At 40.5% G+C, this 19,726-nt stretch overlaps 1 protein-coding gene across 1 annotated transcript in view; it reads left to right on the forward strand.

Moving 5' to 3' along the window:
* GLCCI1 (glucocorticoid induced 1) overlaps nucleotides 1-11,044 on the forward strand; it is a 36,810-nt gene extending 25,766 nt beyond the window's left edge. Inside the window, exons 5-7 of the mRNA XM_035897459.1 lie at nucleotides 2,181-2,391; nucleotides 8,244-8,364; nucleotides 9,435-11,044. Coding sequence (XP_035753352.1) covers nucleotides 2,181-2,391; nucleotides 8,244-8,364; nucleotides 9,435-9,783 — 681 coding nt within the window. The 3' untranslated portion in view covers nucleotides 9,784-11,044. The remainder of the gene's footprint in view (nucleotides 1-2,180; nucleotides 2,392-8,243; nucleotides 8,365-9,434) is intronic.
* Nucleotides 11,045-19,726: the final 8,682 nt, after the last annotated feature.

Genomic DNA, 19,726 nt, shown 5'->3' on the forward strand with positions numbered 1-19,726 from the left:
AGGCATGTCTAAAAATCGAGATGACTTTTTGTACCTCAAATCTTGATTCAGTGGAGGTTGAAATTTGTGATTTGGGATATACTTCTTGACTACATAAGGCTATGTTGTTCCTCCAGGTGTGGAAGAACATCTGTGTTATCCTGAAGTCTTTAATTTTGTGATCACTTACTGGTTTTTCCTCCGTTCCCTGGAATCCTTGCTTTACCTGTTATATAGAGCATAGTATGTGCACTTAATAAGCAGCTGTTTGGTGTTTTTGTTTTCTCCTCATTAAATATGTGTCCTAATGCTCACTACTAAACCTTGCTTTGAGGTCAGAAATCTGAATTTGTTCCTGGGTTTTTGCTTCTGTATAATAGGAGAGTGTCTGAAATTTTTGTTCTTTTTTTATCACACCCGTGTGAGAAGAAAGATGATATTATCTGCCCTTTATGGATGGAGAAACACAAATGCATCAGGCTTCTATAATGTGGTTCTTCAGGTAACACAGGATACTGCATGCCATTTTACGAGTTTAAAGTGTAGCTCCCATAGTCTCCTTCTGCACCTCTGAACGTTGAAGACTTTTGCAAATCAGTCCTATATAGACTGGGCATCCAGAAAAGATGCCATAAAAGAGAGAGGTTGGTTCCTGGCATCTCGCAGAGTTTTTGTGGCAGAGATGGAAATAAGAATGCTGTTCTCCAAGGCAGTTATTTTTTTGGCTACGTTAATTATGAGACTGTTTTCTTTCTACAGCTTCAGTCTGGTTTTCTGCCTCTCTTTTGTCTGTGTAACAAATGATATAATGCTTCAGGTCTATCTGGTGCATTGGATGAGTCATGGCCTGTTGGGGGTGACGGGAACAGCAACGTGTAGTCGTGTTGTAACGCAGACGCAATGCGAACTGAGCTTATAGTGTGTTTCTTTGCTCTTAATTGAAATGCGAAGTGGTATTAACTGGAAGGCTCATAAGAAGAAAAGGACTTTCCTGCTCTGCTATGTCTGCCTCTTTGTATGATATGTGGTGGTTTTCTGGATAGACTATTGCTGAAAAGGGGAGAATGCGATACGCGGCCAATAGGTTTCATGTCCTCATTGCTGGCAAAAGCATTGGGTTGAATTTTAGGCTCTGGAACAAGCTGTTATAGTTTTGGAATATATGGGGAAGAGAAAAGCAATAAAATGAAATTGTTCACTTGAAGTGAGAAGGAAAGACACTAATTTTTCTGTAGCTAGAACATTTAAGCTGTTCTCCATGGCTTGAATACAGTCCTCACTGAAGTGAGAATAAAAATGATATTTAAATCTTGCAGGCATTTTTTCCCCTTCACTTTTAAGCAAAACTGTAATTCTCATTTGATTTCTTACATTTAAAGCAGCGCTGTCTTTATGATAAAACTAATTTTCCACTGGGAAGGACAAGTCCGTAGAGCGTGCCAATCTACTACTGTGACCGTGTCTACGCAGTGTACTGCAGACTGGGATGCAGGATCGCTCTGGCCGGTGCCAGCTGGGCTGAGAGGAGCAGGCAGTGCTTCCTAGCTTTGGTTCAAGACAAAGCTTGTGAAGCTTGTGCAAGCCTGCACGTCACCTACTTAGTTGCCATTTTGTCAGAGGTCATCTGTAGAAGTGCGGGGTGGAATGTAGAGGTGTGCTCAAGGATGACGGCTTACTAGCAAAACTTGGATGGTTTCATTTATAATTGTAATTCAGTTGGTTGTTATGGCAATAATATGCCATTGTATTTGACATTTTCTAATTTCCCTTTTATCCAAATGCGATCTCTGTCAGGGTACTTGTTTTTCTTTCATAACAACAGTGACCTTTATTGAAAATTGTATTAGTAAGTATAATTAGAGATCTATTTGTTGGGGGGGTTTGCTTTTTTTAAACTATCACAAAAATGTAAAAACATAATGCTAGCATGTGTTGAAGTGCGTTCTGGTGTTAACTTTGCATTAAGAGGGGACAGTTGGCTTGGAACATCTGCACATTGTCCCAGCATTCAGCGCAATTAATGTATATTGTGTCCATTGTACATTGCATTATTTTCTTGTGTAGAAGTTGTTCTTTCAAAAATGTCTTGTTTGCTGTTCTCGAGGCCTTGCCTCATTACTGCAGTTATTAGTGCTACAGGCTGATGTTGCTTAGGAGTTTGGTCTTTTCCCTGTAACCTGAATTGCTTGTTTCTCTTGCAGCCTTTGGACATCCCTGATGGTCGAAGGGCCCCGTTACCTGCTCACTATCGTAGTAGTAGTACACGAAGCATTGACACTCAGACTCCGTCTGTCCAGGAGCGCAGCAGCAGCTGCAGCAGTCATTCACCATGTGTGTCTCCCTTTTGCCCTCCTGAATCTCAGGATGGGAGTCCTTGCTCAACAGAAGATTTACTCTATGACCGTGATAAAGGTGAGAGTAGAATGGCCCACCTTTACCTATGGGAGGCATGTGATGTCCTGCTTTTACAACTACCTTCATTTTACTCATTACATCAGTTTTGTTTTTGTTTGATGGTTGTGGAGGGAATGAGGAGTTACCTTAAAATTGGTTTTGTTTGTTTACATATCTTTTTCCCTCTTGTTTGTGAAACTTCACAAACATCTTCCATAAATATGTCAGAGGAGCACAGCAAACAGTCTTAACTATTTATGAAGATTCTAATGTGAAGAATTCAGACTGTAACGTGTTTATGTTTAAAAAAGGTTTCAAGAAGGTTTGTGGTAGACTATATATTCATCGTGGGTGAGTTACTTGCTGATCAAAATGGCGATGATGATGTTTTGGACTGCTTTAAAAAGTACTCTGCTTCTGAACTCCTACATTCCAATTGAAGCTATTTGGTGAGGAGCTCAGATATGAGTTTGAACAATCTGATGGAGAGTAATTACTTGTCTGTGTGTGTTGCATAACAACCCAAAATTTCTGAATAATTTATGTGTTTGTATGTCAATATCCTGCCTTTTTTTTCAAAGTCTGTAAAGTATCATTTGGCTTTGTAGAGGGAGTAAACTGGAGTTCCAGTAATTAAGAGTTACTGACAGAACATGTAGTATGAAAATATAGGCACCGGTGTAAAAAGACTGATTTTTTTTTTTTTTTTTTTTTTTTTTTAACCCTTTACTAATAAAATTATTCTTGGGCTTCTGGTCAGCTAGCTGGAAACACAGACTTTAGTTTGGAGGGATGCAGGGTTTGGGTAAAATATGCAAGCTAAGAGTAAGTTTCACAGAGGAAATGAAAACTTTTAAGATTTAGTGTAGATTTTCTAATGAGCTAAAGACTGCAGTATTTTGAGGTTATAAGTAAGGTTAAGCTTTTCTGTAAGTATTCTCTGTTTAATAATTCTTAAAGTAATTTGGGAATAAGATTGGGGAAGGCAGTGGCAGAAATACTAGCTTTCCTTGGTTTCCGAAAAGTATCGCTTTCCCATCTTGGATTTAAAAGGAAGTAGTGGAAAACAAATCCACCTGCCCAAATCCTGAATTGGGGGTGGGTGTGTGCACATGTGTAGGTTAACCACATCAAAGCAAAAGTCTTAGCTCAACATGGTAGCTGGCCATGCTCCAAAAATAACAGAGATATTAACTTCCCCCCGCTCCCCCTTCTCTTTCTCTTAGTATGCATGTGAATTGTAATGTGTTGTCAAGCCTGAATCACTATAGAGACATCCACTAAAGTATTAGCACACAAGGAAACTTCTTGACAGGTAAATTTGTTCATATGTGTCCTGATAACAAATATAAGTTAATAAGCAAGGAAATGAAAAGAGGAATTCCTTTTGCAGTTAGTACTCAGTTCTCATGGTAATTGGAATTTTCAATGGTACTTTATTGGCAGTAGCGAGTGAAGACTGTTTGAAATGGTGTGCATCTAACCTTCTTAATGCTTTTCAAAGGGCTTTTAGCTCCTGCCTTGGATTTTTTGAACAGCTAATTGGAGTAAAATGTATTGCTGAACTTCACAATGAGTAGATACTTATTCGAGGATTTTGGTTTTAATACCAGCTGTAATGCTAGGTTTGTATCAAAAATCTGCTTTAGTAGTAGTGTATGGGTGATGGTGATGAACAGCCAGCTTTGTGAAGTTAATATAATTGCATTTTTAAATTAGTTTAGGTAAGGTACTTAGTACTGTGCTTATGAAAGATAAAAGCTTGAAGTGCTCATCACAACTTTGTTCTTTAAGGACAAGATAGAAACTAGAAAAATGCTTAGTGGTCTTCCAAGAGAAAGTAATCTGTTTAGAGGTTGTGAAAGTATAGTCAGAAAGGCGCCTTTTACTCTCAGATCATTAAGATCCCCACAGGCGAGTTGTTCTAAATAAGACAGGTTATCTTCAAAGTAGTTAAATTGTAGCTAAATGAGGGATATTGGTAGAAATTGTAAGGGCATAATGAGTTTTTTAACATCTGTTGTGGATGTTAACCACTTTCTAAACCAAAGCTCACAAAGTTTTTCGCACCTTCATTTTAAAGGTTTTTGTGATGCTAGAGTAAAACTGGCGTGAGTTTCCTGTGAGGCCTGTTGAGTTTTGAAAAATGCAGTGTATAAGCAAATGGTAGCCATTTTAAACCCAAGATATTTTTCTGTTACTTTTCGCAAGTTGAGGTTTTATTTTCCTCTCTATGGGAATAACTTGGCATTACCATTAAAAATATAATTATCGGCTTTATGAATGCTCCTGAGTGTGTTGCTGAATGGGGAAGGAAGGTTAGTAGTAGGTTGAGGGAGAGACCCGAGCAGCGAGAGGAGCCAGAGCTCTGTACAGACACTGCACTGCTTTACATTTCTAAAGCATCTTTTATTTCTTGTGCAAAGCTTGTGCTTTGGCCTGAGGCCCTCGCAGCTGCTCTTTGGACTGTATCAGCTGTTTGGTTTACATTTCTGCAAGACACTGCGAAATCTATTGAATTTTTCAAAATAAAGTGAAAGCTGAATTTCAGAAAAGGCCCACAGTGCTGCTCCAAATGGAGCAGCGATACTAAATGGTATTGATTGGAGCAGAGGGGGAATGGTGGGAGAGGAGGTATTTTAATGGCACCTGGCTTTATGATTTTGTTTTCAACTACCAGCCTATTGCAAGGCAAGTGGTTGCCTTGCTACATTAAAGCTACTGGTTTCACTGGATCTGGTCTATGATACTTTGGTCCATGAGAGTATAATTCAGAGCACTACACAGCGTACTTAGCAGCTGTGACCGCGTAAAGTTCAAAGGCATCCTAAAGTATAAGCAGATGAAACTTGGGGTGGGTTTTTGTACAAAAATAGATAGTATAACCTGTTTTTTCAGGGATTTTGATTTAGGTGCCTTTGTGTAGCATTGTGTATTTCCCACCGTTGCTAGCAGGCTGTTACAAGCAACGTGTTCATGAAGATGAACTGAAGATACTTTTTAACTTCTGGGCATCTGATTCAGTTTTTAAAATGAAAATTATATGTAAAGTCTTCAGATAGTCTTAAGAAACAAAGGTATTTTTGAACACACAAAAACAAATCCCAAGGCTCACTGGCAAAGTTTCTTGTTTCCTTTAAGTTTTGTCACTCAAAACTTGTTTTACAGATTCTTTTTTAGTTTGCCTCCTTTGTTGCTGTGATATATGCAAGCTAAAATTCGTGGTATTAAGTCTTCTGGTTAAAATAGTATTTTTAGTGTTTAATTACAGTCTTCTTTAATTACATTACATTTTCTAGGTAACAGAATATATCCATTTTGAATATTTACGTTTAGAAATTCTGTGTAATAAGGCTCCATATTGTCTGCTGTGTGATTGTGGTAACAGAACTGACTTTAAAGGTTACATCTGTTAATCTTCAATCATTGTCATCTTAATTTGATTAGTTGGCTGAAATACGCCAGCAGAGCACGCCCTACTGGTGGAAGGGTGGAAGATGCAGACGTGGCCCCTGACATGAAGGCTCATGCATTGCAGCCTCTGAGAAAGTAAAAAAAAAAAAAAAAAGTAGTGTAAATAGCAGAGTTTGAGAATACACATTTGCAGTGTCATTAAGGATTAATAATGTGATGGTTTAGCACTTAAGACCTTACCGGTTACACAAGTGGAGACTGGCTCAAGCTGTAAATTCCACCTCTTGCAACTTTAACTCGTGGCCTATTTTTCCCAGTACCCTTTCCGTTCTCGCACCGCTGCTGTACGTGTAGAACCAACACCAAGCTTGTACATGCGAGCCTCCTAATAACCACGTGTATTTTTCAAGTAGTAGCGTGGGGCATATTTAGTCAAAATGAAAAACTAACAACTTAACTAAGCTTTAAAAGCAGGGAGGTTAAAGAGAGAAACAGAATAGTTAAATTATACAATATATTTTTTTACCTTGTTTAAAAGCTGTCTTTTTATAGAAAGTTTCAGCCAGACAGGGCTAAATAAACCAAAAACTTGATTGAGAACTGAACTGGCTGGACAAGACTCTAAATCTTCCAAGAACTGACTTAACTTTGAGTTCAGTTCGATTCTTTCCTTGGATGTACTTCCACAGTTTTCCACTATTTGGTGGAATGAACAGTAGCACATTTTATGTCTCGAATTTTTTAAATAGAAACTTGGATCTTCAGTTTTAAATATTAGAAGGAGGAAACAAACTGTCTGGGTTGTGTTAATGATTTCTGTGTTCGGAATGAGCTGTGTGGGCCAGCAGTGGAAAGATGCCAACAGGACCATCATGCTCCCAGTTTGGCAAATATCTGTATTGTCTCTAAGCTTTTTCTGCCTTCATACAGTTAACACCTAAAGTCCTGTAAAGAGAAGTTCTCTGTTCACTCTACAGCAGGAAGGAGCTGAATAATCAATACGCTGCTGAGGTTCACTTCAACTTTTTTCCTCCTATCTTTCATAGTAAATCTACAAAGGGAAGCGTGACATTTGAGTTAATTTGTGTCTTGTAAGAGGAAGCAGAGATGTTTCAAAACATCTAATGATTAGCCTTTGTGTTTGAGTCATGGTTATACAAAAGTTTATGTAGTTACTGTTTGCAAGCTGTTAAAGACAACTTTATATGCTTCAGTGAATCTAGTTCATAGTGCTTGAAGCTTTGGTTGGTTTTCCACTGTTGCTGAAAAGGCACACATGAAACAGCAGCAAAATAAAGGTGTCTGAGTTAAAAACGGTAAGGTACCCCACATTGGTGGAAAGACTCAAGAGGAGCTAAAGCAAGAGCAGTTATTTCTCTCCAAATAAGGTGTGTTTGTAAGCTGGGGGATCCTCTTTAACTTTGCCATTTCATTTCATGTTTTTTTAATTGTAAGCCCAAGCAGAGAATAGGACGCCACTAACACTAGCCTGAGATAGATGTTGCTCTTTGAAAAGGTAGAAGCCACTGCAGGAAGCTAATTTTCTGTAATTATTTTTGTACCTACTTTATTTCCTTAATGCATTGAATATCATCTTTTCAAGATGAGTGTGCACACTGAGTCCTTTCATAGTCCTGTTTTTTCAAACTTCTATGCTTCTGTCATTACCAGAATTGAGCCTTCTCTCTTGTATTTTCCGAGAAGTGCAAAGAAATCTGCCTATTGCCTTGTGTCCTAGATCTTCAGACCTTTAGTTCTAAGTGTGTCTAGTAAAATACACATGGACAGCTAGAGTTATGAAGAATACCTATATCATATAGTTAGTAGCGATGAGAGAATTGAATTGTGGAAGTTTTATTTTGGATACTTGGACAGCTTCACAATTGTGAAGCAAGTAAGGTAGGACACTAATGATGAGGTATCAGTACCTGTGTTACAAACATGCTTTGTTTCTTTGCAACTTCTGAACTATTCATGAGACTAATGAGGTCAATATTCCAGTGAAGAATTATGTTTTAAAATAAGATACATGCTGTATACACACATTTTTAATATGTGTGTTTATACAGTGAGAAGGCATATTGACATTACCACTCATAATTCTTCTGCATGTATTATGCGTATTATCTTGTTCGTTTATGTTTTTTGAAATACATAATAAAGAATGTGTTTGTTTCCAGGGTCACAGCTCTGCCTTGTTCTGATTGCAGTGTTCTGGATAAAAATATCCTCCTGTTATGTGTTGTTATATGATAGATTACTGCTGCACTGAAGCTTTTATTCAGAAGAAATGTGCTATACAAGGGTGTTAGAAATAGCCTGCAATAAAGGAAGCATTGTGGTAGAAGCAAACCAGCATAGTGGCTAAATTGTGAAAAAAGGCATCTTGTTTGGAAATCGAATTTAATTAAAAAGCACTCTCAATCTCTAGTAATATAACTGCTTTAAATTTTCAGACAGTGGGAGTAGCTCACCGTTGCCCAAGTATGCCTCATCTCCCAAACCAAACAACAGCTACATGTTCAAACGAGAGCCCCCAGAGGGATGTGAGCGAGTGAAGGTCTTTGAGGAAATGTCGTAAGTAATGCCTTTTATATCAGCTGGTATCTGCAAAGCAGTAAACCTGTTTACTGAGCCTATTCAACTGCAGATGAATAAACTATTCCAGCTGATGAGTTTTTCAGGAGCAAACTATTCTTAGAGTTTGTACAGAAGAGAAGTTGAAGTGTTCACGTTGGTTTGAAGAGGAAATGGAGTCTTTTATGCTTGAACTCTTTTTGTGCATTTATAAAAGGCAACAAAAATCCAAGCAGAAAAGATAAGGTACATTTAATTTCCTAAGCATTTATAAACCTCTTTCCATCTCTATTTTATTAACTTTTTAAATGTCCATGGCTTAAACCAGAAACCGTCCTTGTCATCATTCTTTATCAGTTTCAAGCATAGGTTACATTTTGATATGTACAAAACACATAAGATGGAGTGAAACCTATGTAAAGTGTTTGTAAATGGTAGTATACTTATGGCATAGACTTTGCTCAATATTTTTTGCTGAGCAAGAAATTGGAAATTAAACTCTTGGACATCGTGTCTTTTTCCCCTAGACCCAGCAGTATTTGAGCACATGCTGTCGAGGTTGCATGCTTAGCTCCTGTGGATGATGAAAGAATTAAGGAGGGGACGTTTCTTGCTCTAACAGCATTCATTGCCTGCTGGATGGTGAAGGAGCAATGTTGGGTTGTGGAGGAAGCCTCCAGACAAATTACGGAATATGGGAAAGGAGAGGTCTATTTCATGGAGGTTCTCTAAGGGATTTGACTAAATGTGTTGTTGCTGCATTTTTTTTATTAAAGAAGAATTTGTGCCATTCTAAATTACCGCGGCATTTTTTCATGTGCATACGTACTGCAGATTTTTCTTGCTGGAAGTTGCATGTTTATCCAGTAAGTCTCAAGTCATTTTTGTGACGGTACTGTTTTTAATGCTGTGGATCAGTTAGCTGACTACCAATATGGAAGATGTTTGCCCCTCTGTCCAATTAATCCCATTCCTTGTCATTCACATTTTAGCAACGTGTAGAACCACAAAGTTCATGATGTATAAGATATCTTGGTTGGCCAGGTATATAATCTTTTTTCTTGTTGTAGGTCTCGTCAGCCTGTCTCAGCCCCTCTCTTTTCATGTCCTGACAAAAACAAGGTTAATTTCATCCCAACCGGATCAGCTTTCTGTCCTGTAAAACTTCTGGGCCCCCTTCTTCCCGCTTCAGACCTGACGCTGAAGAACTCTCCAAACTCTGGCCAAAGCACAGCTTTGAGCACCCTGACTGTCGAGCAGCTTTCGTCTCGGGTCTCTTTCTCATCTCTGTCAGATGACACCAGCACAATGGACTCCACAGAGGTCCCGGTACAGCAACCGTCCCAACAGCAGCAGCCGCTTTTGCAAGAAATTCAGACTGAAGACCATTCCTCTCCTCAGAGCTATGTGTTAATCTAGACCAAGGTGGAGCAGGCCTCTGCCCTGAAACAAGGACCGAGGAGATAATAGTTCAGATACATCTGCATGAGGTGGCAACCTTTCAGAACAACACGGAATACTTAGCAGCATTTGAAAAAAAATATCTCAACGCTGTTCTTGGCAGGGACAGAATTCATATTCAGCATTTTTTGTGAGAAAGCAGTGATGCCTGCAGAATCCATATATCATTGAGCGTTTTAAGTGGAGACTATGCATTTCATAGTATGTTTGACCAGATTAGTACTGTGTCCTGTGTTCTGTTTCAAATTCTACAGTATAAATAAGCTCTATATATATATATAAAAAAAAGTTGCCTGTCTGAATAGAAAATGTCTTGCTGTGTTGTGTCCTATGGAAAATACTGTACTTCAGGATTATGTTTACAATTGATCCAGGTGTTTATGTTTCTAACTTCTGTAATACACACAATGCAAAAAAAAAAAAAGAAAAAAAAAAATGGCCACAACAGTTGCACAGTGCCCACCCTATGGCCTAGCTTCAGGTACTTCTCTCGAAGTGTAAACTCAGGTAACTTGGAATGTATATCATATTGGGATATAAAATATTTTACAGCTACAAAGCTAAAGAGGGAACATCACTCTTTTGCCTTTCCTTATTTTATGCATTAATATTTCCTCATTACATTCCACTTTCTTGGAATAAGTGCATTCAGATCCAGGTGAACGATGACCCTGGACATGGGTGAACATGAGGAGAACCAGCAAATCTGTGATGTATATCACTTTGTCATGTGCTTACAAGCAAAACAACTGTTGCATTTACTGTCATTTCAATATATGTAAAAATGTGGCATTTAAAGGTTTCAGGTGTTGCTCAGTTGATGACTGTTAAACTGTTGCAAATAAAGTGTTCAGTACTAGGCTGTACATGAGAAACATTCCATGTTGTGTGTGAGAGGATTTTGAAAGACAAGAATGTTTTTGTTCAAGGACAGAAATTCTTTCAGGTTTCACAGGGGGTGATGGGGATTTCCTCTCATGTTTTTGTTGGCAGTTAAGGATGTGAAATGCTACTGTTACCGTCTAAAAGTCAAATTAATGTTTAGTTTCTCTTTTGGAAATGTTAATCATTTTGCTGGTTGGAAATAGGTTTTCAGATTTTGTCAAGCAGTGTTAGATGAGCAGCATTTTATTTATGTAGAGAGTAATTGTGTTTGGATTGAAGTCCAAAAGTAGCAAGTGGGTGTTCTAAGAGGGGTGGGGAAAACAATAGTTTTAAGTTCGTGTTACTTAATCAAAGCTTCTCCCATAACTTTCAGTTACTTAAGTTGTGTGTGTAAAAGTGTGTTTTCCCCCCTCCTTAAGTGTGAATAAAAAAAAAAAAAATCCTTGTAAAATAATCCTGGTTTTGCAGGCTGGACACTTTCTCGAAATAGTACATGGCAAGAACGGGTTCGTGGTGCTCTTTGATTGTACTGGAACAAGAGGAGCACTGGTTTCAGAGATAATTTCCTGTGATACAAAGAGGACCCCAAAGGCAAAATAAACTTGATGTTCTTGCTCTGTTGCTTTCAGCTCAGTGCAACTACATTTATGCTGTCTGCTCCTAAGAGAATAGGGTTCACCTTTTCCAGGAATTGAAGAGATTAGTAGCCCGCAGCTACTGAGCATTTAAACTCGCTCTATTATGGTTTTTTCCTCTTTGGAAGATGAGATTGGAGGGGGGTGAGAGTGAGCCACCAATAACTACTCACTAAATATGTGCTTTCTTTGGAGATAAAGCATCGGTTCCTTTTTATTACTGAGGTTTTGTTAATACCGTGTTACAAGGTGGAATTTGCAGCCTACAAAGCAGTCACTGTTTTTTGACTCCCCTTGCAGAAAATATAAAGGAGAGAGAGATCTGTCTCTAACCATTTTCATGTGAAAAAACCTTCTTGAAACACAACAGCCATCTTTAACCCTACTAATCTCAGGCCTAGGTGAAAACGCTATATATTTTGTAGACTGAAGACAAAGGGGAGAAAATACTCGTGATGTAAGTATCGATTCCTTTTAATATTTTTCTTTCTAGATTAACATTGCAGTATGATGACCTTTTTATGCTCTGGTTATGTTCCAGATAAGAAATCGTAGTCTCAGTTATTGGTGTTAGGTTACCGGGGGTATGATGAGTGGTTTTTAGATCAGTGATGAACTCTGTACAATATTTGCAATGCCATTACGTGTTCTTTTTTATTTCTTTTTCCACGAGAAACTAAATATTAATTAAATTGCACATTTGTTCTTAGCAGATTTGAAGGTTTTGAACCAAATGTGTTAAAGCTAATGCTTTGCCATGTAAATTTCCCAGCAGTTGTTTATCTCAATTGTATTCTACATCCAGCTGTAGAAATTTGACAAATATTGTTTAAAGTTTTGTACATAGTTGTACTGTTATTTCTAGCCACTGTGCTGAACAGTATTCAAGTTATCACATAATACTGCTTTACACAAGGAAATGTGTGGCTTTTGTTTTGTATTTTTTTGGTATAGAAGGTCCTGTGTCTTATTTAAATAAAAATTATAGTTAAAAAAAAAAAAGTGGTGGGGGGACACACAAAAGCAGTGGTTCATTTATTTGTTTTGGAAACTGTGTATGAAACACCATAGATTGAAATTAAAGTTTAATATTGTTCCAAATTTACATCTAGAATAATGTCCACCATGTATCTTTGACTACTGTGCTGTGTCTTCAAGGATAAGATAATCTCTTAAATATTGATTTTTGCGTACGACTGTTCTAGGGAGGAAAAAAAAAAGTCTAAAAATAGCTGAATGCTTAAATATGCTTTAAAAATAGCGTATTTTACTTCTGCTGAGGTTTTTCCTCCCTTCAGAGGATAGAAAAAAAAAATCAGTTAAGCATTATTTGGAAACTGTGTATCTACTGCTATGTTTGTGGTATGGCTAATTTCAAGTTACCTGTCAAAAATTATGAAAGCCATTAGATGTTTCACTGTGTGAAACTAAACTAAACCCCTAAAGGATGTGGTATAAATCTACTGACAGTCTTGGTTTCGTGTTGTTTTGTATGAGTCAAATGATTGTCATTTGACTTGCAGAATAATTCTTTCCAGATTGGGGGGTGAGGGGGAGGGCGGAAGAAAGGAGAATAATGTTTAGATACATGTAAATCCTCCAGAGTCAGTGTTTACTGAAGAGCACTATGGCAATGACCAGCAAGAATGGTTTAAGTGGAAATTTAAGTTTTCAGCATCCCAAAGATTGCAAGGTTTTGATGTGACTGGGTTGAAAACATTAACCAAAAGTTAACTGAAAATGCTGAAAGTCTGGAGCCTCAGAGGGTGTAGTAGCCCACCCTGCTATGAAAATGCTTGATGTCCTGTGGTCAGAAATGGCTCCGTTTCAGCCATTATCATCATCAGCTTGTAGGGCTTGCTCGGGAAAGCTTTGTGATCTGCCTTGTCCTCTGGATGCATTTGGCTGCAGCCGTTTCAGGCTGTCCTTGTGCGGGCGGGCATTCGCTTCTCAAGTTACTTTGGCAAAAGTGTATAGCTCACCCTGAGAAGATGTGATGTAACTTGTACCGCGGGTGACTTTCTCACCACCCCTGTCAACCTAGGCCTTGTCTGGTTACCTACGGTTGTGGTAACACACCGCTCCCACATCAGCCACGCTTCGAAGTTGTGTGCTTTGTGTAATTCACTGCCTATGTCTTCCTCAGAGCCAAGACAAGCAGTCTGAAAAGTGCTGAGAGCAGAGTGCTAATGAAATAATTTTGTCTTGGGTCCCTGCTTTGTGACTGAAAGATCTGCCTCAAGTTGAACGTTACCTTTCATGGCTCCAGAAATGGACTCTTCAGAGACTGGAGGGCTGTGCAAGGGGAGCCCGTGGCTGCGTACGCCGGGGGTGGGGGGGCAACAGATAGTGACCTGCTTGTTTTAGGAAGCAGGGTGCTGTCAGGGAAATGATTTATGGCTTCCTGAGAAATCAGCTCTTGGGAAGGGCCAGATATTGGCCCAAGGGTAGAGCCTCGGTGTCTTCACAGTATTTAAATGTAAGCCTGGAGTAACACAAAATAAACACACGAAATCGAATGGATTAGAGATGTTGGCTGACATTGCAGTTGCAAATGAAGACCACTGAGGCTTAGCGCTCTGGCTCCTGGCCTTACTCCATGGTAAGGGATTGATACCTTCATCTGTTACTTGAGGTAAAATCCAAGCCGCTTGAAGATGACAGATGACTAGTAGAAGTATAAATCAATTACTGTTGTAAAACAGCCTGGCTTGCTTTGCAAAGTAGAGCTGTGCAAATGCAAATTTGAAGCTACACAATTGGGAGGAAATAACCACAGTTCCTGCAATGTTTCCAGAACCTAAATGCAAGGCAAAAGCGAGTGAAAGCTGGGAAAGTACATCGGTTACTGGGCTGTACACGTACAGCTATTCCTAGATGGTGCTTGGCTAAAGGGAATTGTTTGATCAAAGTTTGTCATGCAGTTAAAATATCCATATCTGTCTCTTTACATTAGTGTCATCCGTCCTGGAAAACTGTCTCGTTCAGGAGAGGCTGCAACAGTCTGGAGGAGGCTCAGGGAAGAGCTATTCTATATATATTCTGTTCCTATGCTATAGGAATGGATGAGGTACTGGAAAAAACACAGCAAGGTTTTGTAGGAGCTCAACATGCTTAACAGTTGAGGAATGACTTAATTCCAATTAATAAATACCTACGTCGGAAATACTTAGTGAGGAGCTACTTAAATTTAACAGACATGGGATACTAAACTTCAAGCAGCAAGAAAATGAAGCTAGGTGAATTCACCCTAGAAATGTAGAATTATTTTAGCACTAAGGGTAATTAGGTACTGGGCCAATTTGCAGAGGTGGATTTTTTTCAAATACTGATATGTTGAAAATGAGATGATTTTTACAAAGGATCTGCTCAAAGAAAATGTTTTTATAAACCTTACTAACTCAGGATTATTTGGGTCTTTTTGCATTTCAGTTGCCTTTAAAGAGGTAGGGGTTTTTTAACTACCTTAAGTGTTCTTGCCTCATTAAAGAAGTAGCATGCTGCAATATTTTTAACTAAGGAATTAACACTTTTTTCAAACTTGTCTGGAATAGCCCTTTGAAGATGATTTCTGGCTTCTGAAAACTTTTGGTTTGTGTCACACATGAATGAAGCCTTCAGTAAAGCCCAAGCAGTTGAGTAGCTTTATAGTTGTTTTGATTTCTGTCACCTTCTCAATAGCACTGTAATTTTGGAGGGATGGCAAGAAACTGGAGAGTAGGCGATGTCTTTCTGGAGCACAACAGGTCACAGAAAGAATGTGTCACTCGAGTGGGGCTGACAGGAAAACGCTGATCGAGAACGTGGTTTTCTCAGTAAAGACCACATTGGAAGGGAGTGAACATGCAAGTCAAACTGCTAATTCAATTGACAACAAGAAAGAAGAGCAATTGGAGGAAGCTGGGTAGAGAGATGACCTCCTTTTTAAGAAGAACATGAAATTTTATCTCAGGTTGTAACAAGTTCTGATGTTAAATTGGCTGCCTTGAGCTGTAGCCTGGAAGCTGAGATGCGGAGGAGCTGGAAGCCTGGGAGAAGAGGAAGTTGTGTAATCTTTGTTTTTTCCCCCTTGAATTGGAGACTGAGTTTGTTAACGAAGCACAATTAGGCTAATAACTGTGCCTGTAGAAAAATAAGTTCTGGAGTTGTTTAAATTTGTTTCTGGTGTATGTGCATTATGAAGCGTGTGGTTAAACTTTGCAGTGATTCGTACAGCTGTTGGTTGAGAAATAGGGTTTGCTCAGGGCACGTATGCTTAGTAATACCCACGGTGATCTATTTCTTGTACCCTTGTTTTTACTTCTATGTCTCCAAATAAGCTGTAAGTTAATAGTGTTATCTAAATCCAGACTGCTGGGCATAGCAGTCGTGTTAACTAATTCTGGGTGTCTGACTGCTTACTGCAAGAGATGAGGTTCAAGAACTCTTGAGATTTTTGTGGAAGGAGGTTCTTTCTCCAAGGAGGAGAAAGCTAAAGGAAACTAGACTCCCTGTTAAGGCTTGGTGCCAAAAGGCTGGGTGGTGCAATTACTCCTTTCTGATTTCAATTTGGGTAGGAATTTCTAGTCCTGCCCTATCTCTATGATACAGAAGTTTCTCGGGGAGTAATAGCCTCCCTTTCCGTAAGATTGGTGGTATCTTTGGGCTTGTTATATAGGGAAGGAAGAATCATTCTTGTGAAAATTTAAAAAGTATGGGAGTTGCCTTCGGAAACTAAACATTGTTTTTAGAAAATAGGGGAAAAAAAATGCTTGGCTCTGCTTTTGTAATTCCTTTGGATTGTAATTCGTTGTGCCCTTTGAGAATGCTGAAAAACATTCAGCATTTTGGCGTCGGTTGCTGAAAAAACAAGTTTCAGGTGTAGCCTTACATCCCTCTGACAGTACGGAGATGGTTACCATACTACAGGCTTTCACTGCATGGTTTTATTTTGGATGGGGCATGTGTGTGAATTTTATGGATTGCTGCCTCCTTCAGGGGCTTTTGATCATGAAATGAAGCTGGGTACAACGGTGGATGTGTTTTCTCTTCTAGTGAAGAATGCCAAGGGGGCAGTTTTCAGACACTTTCTGAATTCGGTACCTAAGAAACCTGCTTCCCTCTGGGGAGGACTTTGTTTGACCCCCTTCTGGAGGGGAATACTAAACCCTTGGGGGCGGGGGGGAGATGAAGATGGTGGCAGTAGGTCTTTCACTTTCTGAGCAATGGGAAAGCAAAGGCAGGGCCCTACCTGTACCTGACTTGGAGGCAAACCTTGTATGTGCGTATTTGTATGTACAGAATTTTCCTTGGGTTAGGAACACAGTGGATGCCTTAATACTCCAGAGGAGCATTAGGCTGGGTAAGTGTGATTCGTTCTCCCAATCAGGCCATCTATAGATTGCAGTCTATCTCTTTGGTGGCATCCTAAGAGGCTGTTGGATGCAGCACTGTAGCATGATTTGATTTTTTATTCAGTTAGTGAGAAAATGTATCTACTAGACTGGACAACAAACTAGACACTTGGGCAGGGGGGAGGACACACACCTTGTTTGGGAATCCTGTGAGTACTTCAGCGTGGGGCATCCCAGCAGCCTGGTGTCTTTGGTACTTGCGTAGGTGTCCTGTGGTGCCTGTGGAAGTGCACTGAGGAAAACTAAATGTCTAAAAACTTATGTGCCTTTGGGATTAGGGACTGTTGAGTAGAGTTATAAGAATATTCTGGATGTGGAAAGTCAATTTGTAGATAAACCCTCTTGATCAAAAATGTAATTGTCACAAATGTCAGCTGGACCAGGTTGCTCAGGCTGGTGTATCTCCAGGGACAGAGACTCCATGGCCTCCCTGGGCAACCTGTTCCAGTGTTTGACCACACTCACAGTAAAAAAAAGTAACTTGGTACATTTAAATGGAATTTCCTGTATTTCAGTTTGTGCCCATTGTCTCTCAGCACCACTGAGAAAAGTCTGGCTCCATCTTTTTGACACCAATCCCCCACCTCCTGTTTCAGATAATGATCCACGTGGGTAAGATTCCCCTCTTAGCCTTTTACAGTGCTGGGTAAAGAGGAAGGATTGAGCTTGGAGCAGGTGATCCTTGAAAATCAACCAGGTCTCTTGGACTCATTTTCTGGGCTGTATCCCATGGGATTTTTCCAAGCAGGTCCCTGAAGGTGTTGAAGTCTATTTTCCTGAAGTCCACAGTTGTGATCCTGCTTTTTGCTTTCCCCCTTCCCATCCAGATCCTAAACTTCAGCAGCTGGTGGTAACTTCAGCCAAGGTTGCCCCCAGCCTTCACATTCCTGACCAGTTGTTCTTTGTAAGCATGAAATCTAGCTGAGGATCTCCCCTCACCAGCTCCTTGACTGACTGTGTCAGGAAGCTATCAGGGTACTGCAGAGACCTGGATCGCTTGTCTCCTGCTGTGTTGTCCCTCCAGCAGATCTTGGGGTGGCTCAAGGTCCCCAGGGAACAGGGCCTATGAATCTGAGGCATCTTCCAGTCGTCTGAAGAAGGCCTTGTCTACTCCCTTGTGTAGCAGACACTAGCCACAATGTTGCCCATGTTGGTCTGCCCCTGTAATCCTGACACATGAGCTCTTAGCTGGGTCACCACAGATCCCAAGGTCATCTTGAGGCATCTATGCCTTCCCAGTACTCTCCCACATAGAACTACCCCTCCTCACCATCCTGACTAGTCCTACCTAAAGACCCCCTACCCAGCCATGGCAGTGCTCCAGTTGCATGGGATCCCAGTGAGATCATAGCCCTGTGACTTCATGCAAGCCTCTCATCCCTCCTGGTTGCTCCCCGGCTGCATGCGTTAGCTTACAGCCCCTTCAGGGATCACCCTCATCACCCAGAAGTGCTGGGAGAGCTCCCCACTGTGCTCTTGTCTCAGCACTTTGCTTATTTGGGCTCACCTGGGTGAGCCCCTATTTTGTTGATCTCAGGTCTGTCTTGACCACAGCAGCCTTTGTTTGCCAAACCTTTGTCACTTGATGATGGGTCTGCAGGCCAGATATGCCTTGGCAGTCTCTCCATAACATCCCAGACCCAAGTACCCAGTAAGCTGCAAACCTTCTGAGATGACTGCAGACCTCCCACTGCCATCCGCTGCTTTGTGGGACACTGCTCCCAGCCCCTCACCTGCTACCAGGGCGCAGGCCCTGGTCTGTAGGTGCAGATCTGCAGGTGGAGCAGGAGCCATCCTCCTGGTGCCAGAAGTCACCAGCTCCCAGCCTTTGCCATCGTGGGAGTCACCATTCCCCAACCCGGTAAGCAGAGGCTCTGCCTGCCCCTCCTGCGTGGCAGTCTGCTTTCCGCTCTCTCCAATGCCTGGGAGAGGTTTCTTCCTCCTCATTGCAAACTAAGAGGATGTGACCTGGTCTCCTGCAGCCTTTGGCACTTAAGGCAGGTGGCATCACGATCATGTTTTGGGCTCTGGCAGCAAGCTGGGGACAGGAACCATCGTGAGCCCATGACTCACAGTAAGACTGGCCCCAAGCTGCTTGATGCTGCCCTGGGTCAGGCTTTTTTTTTTTTTTTTCTCTGTGCATGCCCCAGCGCAGAAACGTAAGTACCTTGATAGAGACTTTGTCGCTGCTGATGGTGTGTACATTGGATTAAGTCTTCCCTGCGGAGAGGCACTTGCATCATTTTGGCAGCCCTCCCTGTGGAAAGGAACTTGTTTTGTTTCGGTGCTGCCACACAACAGCAGGATTTATTTTGGGGCCATAAAAGCATTTTCCTGTATCTTGAAACACTTTCGTTTTTTTTTTCCCACTCAGATAACAACCATCAAAGAAAACAACATTATGTACTTCAATTAAGCGCCCCCATTAGATACTTCATGAGTTTATGGGAACAGGAGAGGGAACTGCTTACAAGCAAGCTGTACTGTTCATTAAAAACCACCCCAGCACAGGCAGTTCAATCTGCTCCTGCAAACCTTGAGTAGAAAAATGACCCATTATGGATTTATTTTTTTGTGTTTTCTGATTGCATTTAAAGTTTGCTAACTGGCTGGGCTGTTAAAATAGGGCAGCCCCAGTGCAGGCTTTCTTCCTGAAAGGCTCTGTTTGCTTTTTAATCTTGTTCCCTTTATACTTTGTTTTGGCAACATTCCTACGGCTTAAACTGCGAGCTGTGGGATGGACCTGCGCTCTCTGAGGTCCATCCAGCCTTTGAAGCACAGCAGTAATACCTAATGTACGTGGCAAAGGCCAGTGAAGCCAAGAGCTCTCCCACCTCCAAGGAGACCCGGATCACTTCCCTTAAAAATGAAAGCAAAAGCTGCAGAGTGCTCAAAGTGGGAGGGGGAGGAAGGGTTAAGGGGGGACAAAAAGAAGGTGCTTTGTTTGATTAAGGCTTTTTTAAATTCTTATTTCCCTGCATGAAGAGT

Source organism: Egretta garzetta, unplaced genomic scaffold (assembly GCF_000687185.1).
Source record: "Egretta garzetta isolate BGI_Z169 unplaced genomic scaffold, ASM68718v1 scaffold30, whole genome shotgun sequence".
NCBI classification, from domain to species: Eukaryota; Metazoa; Chordata; class Aves; order Pelecaniformes; family Ardeidae; genus Egretta; species Egretta garzetta.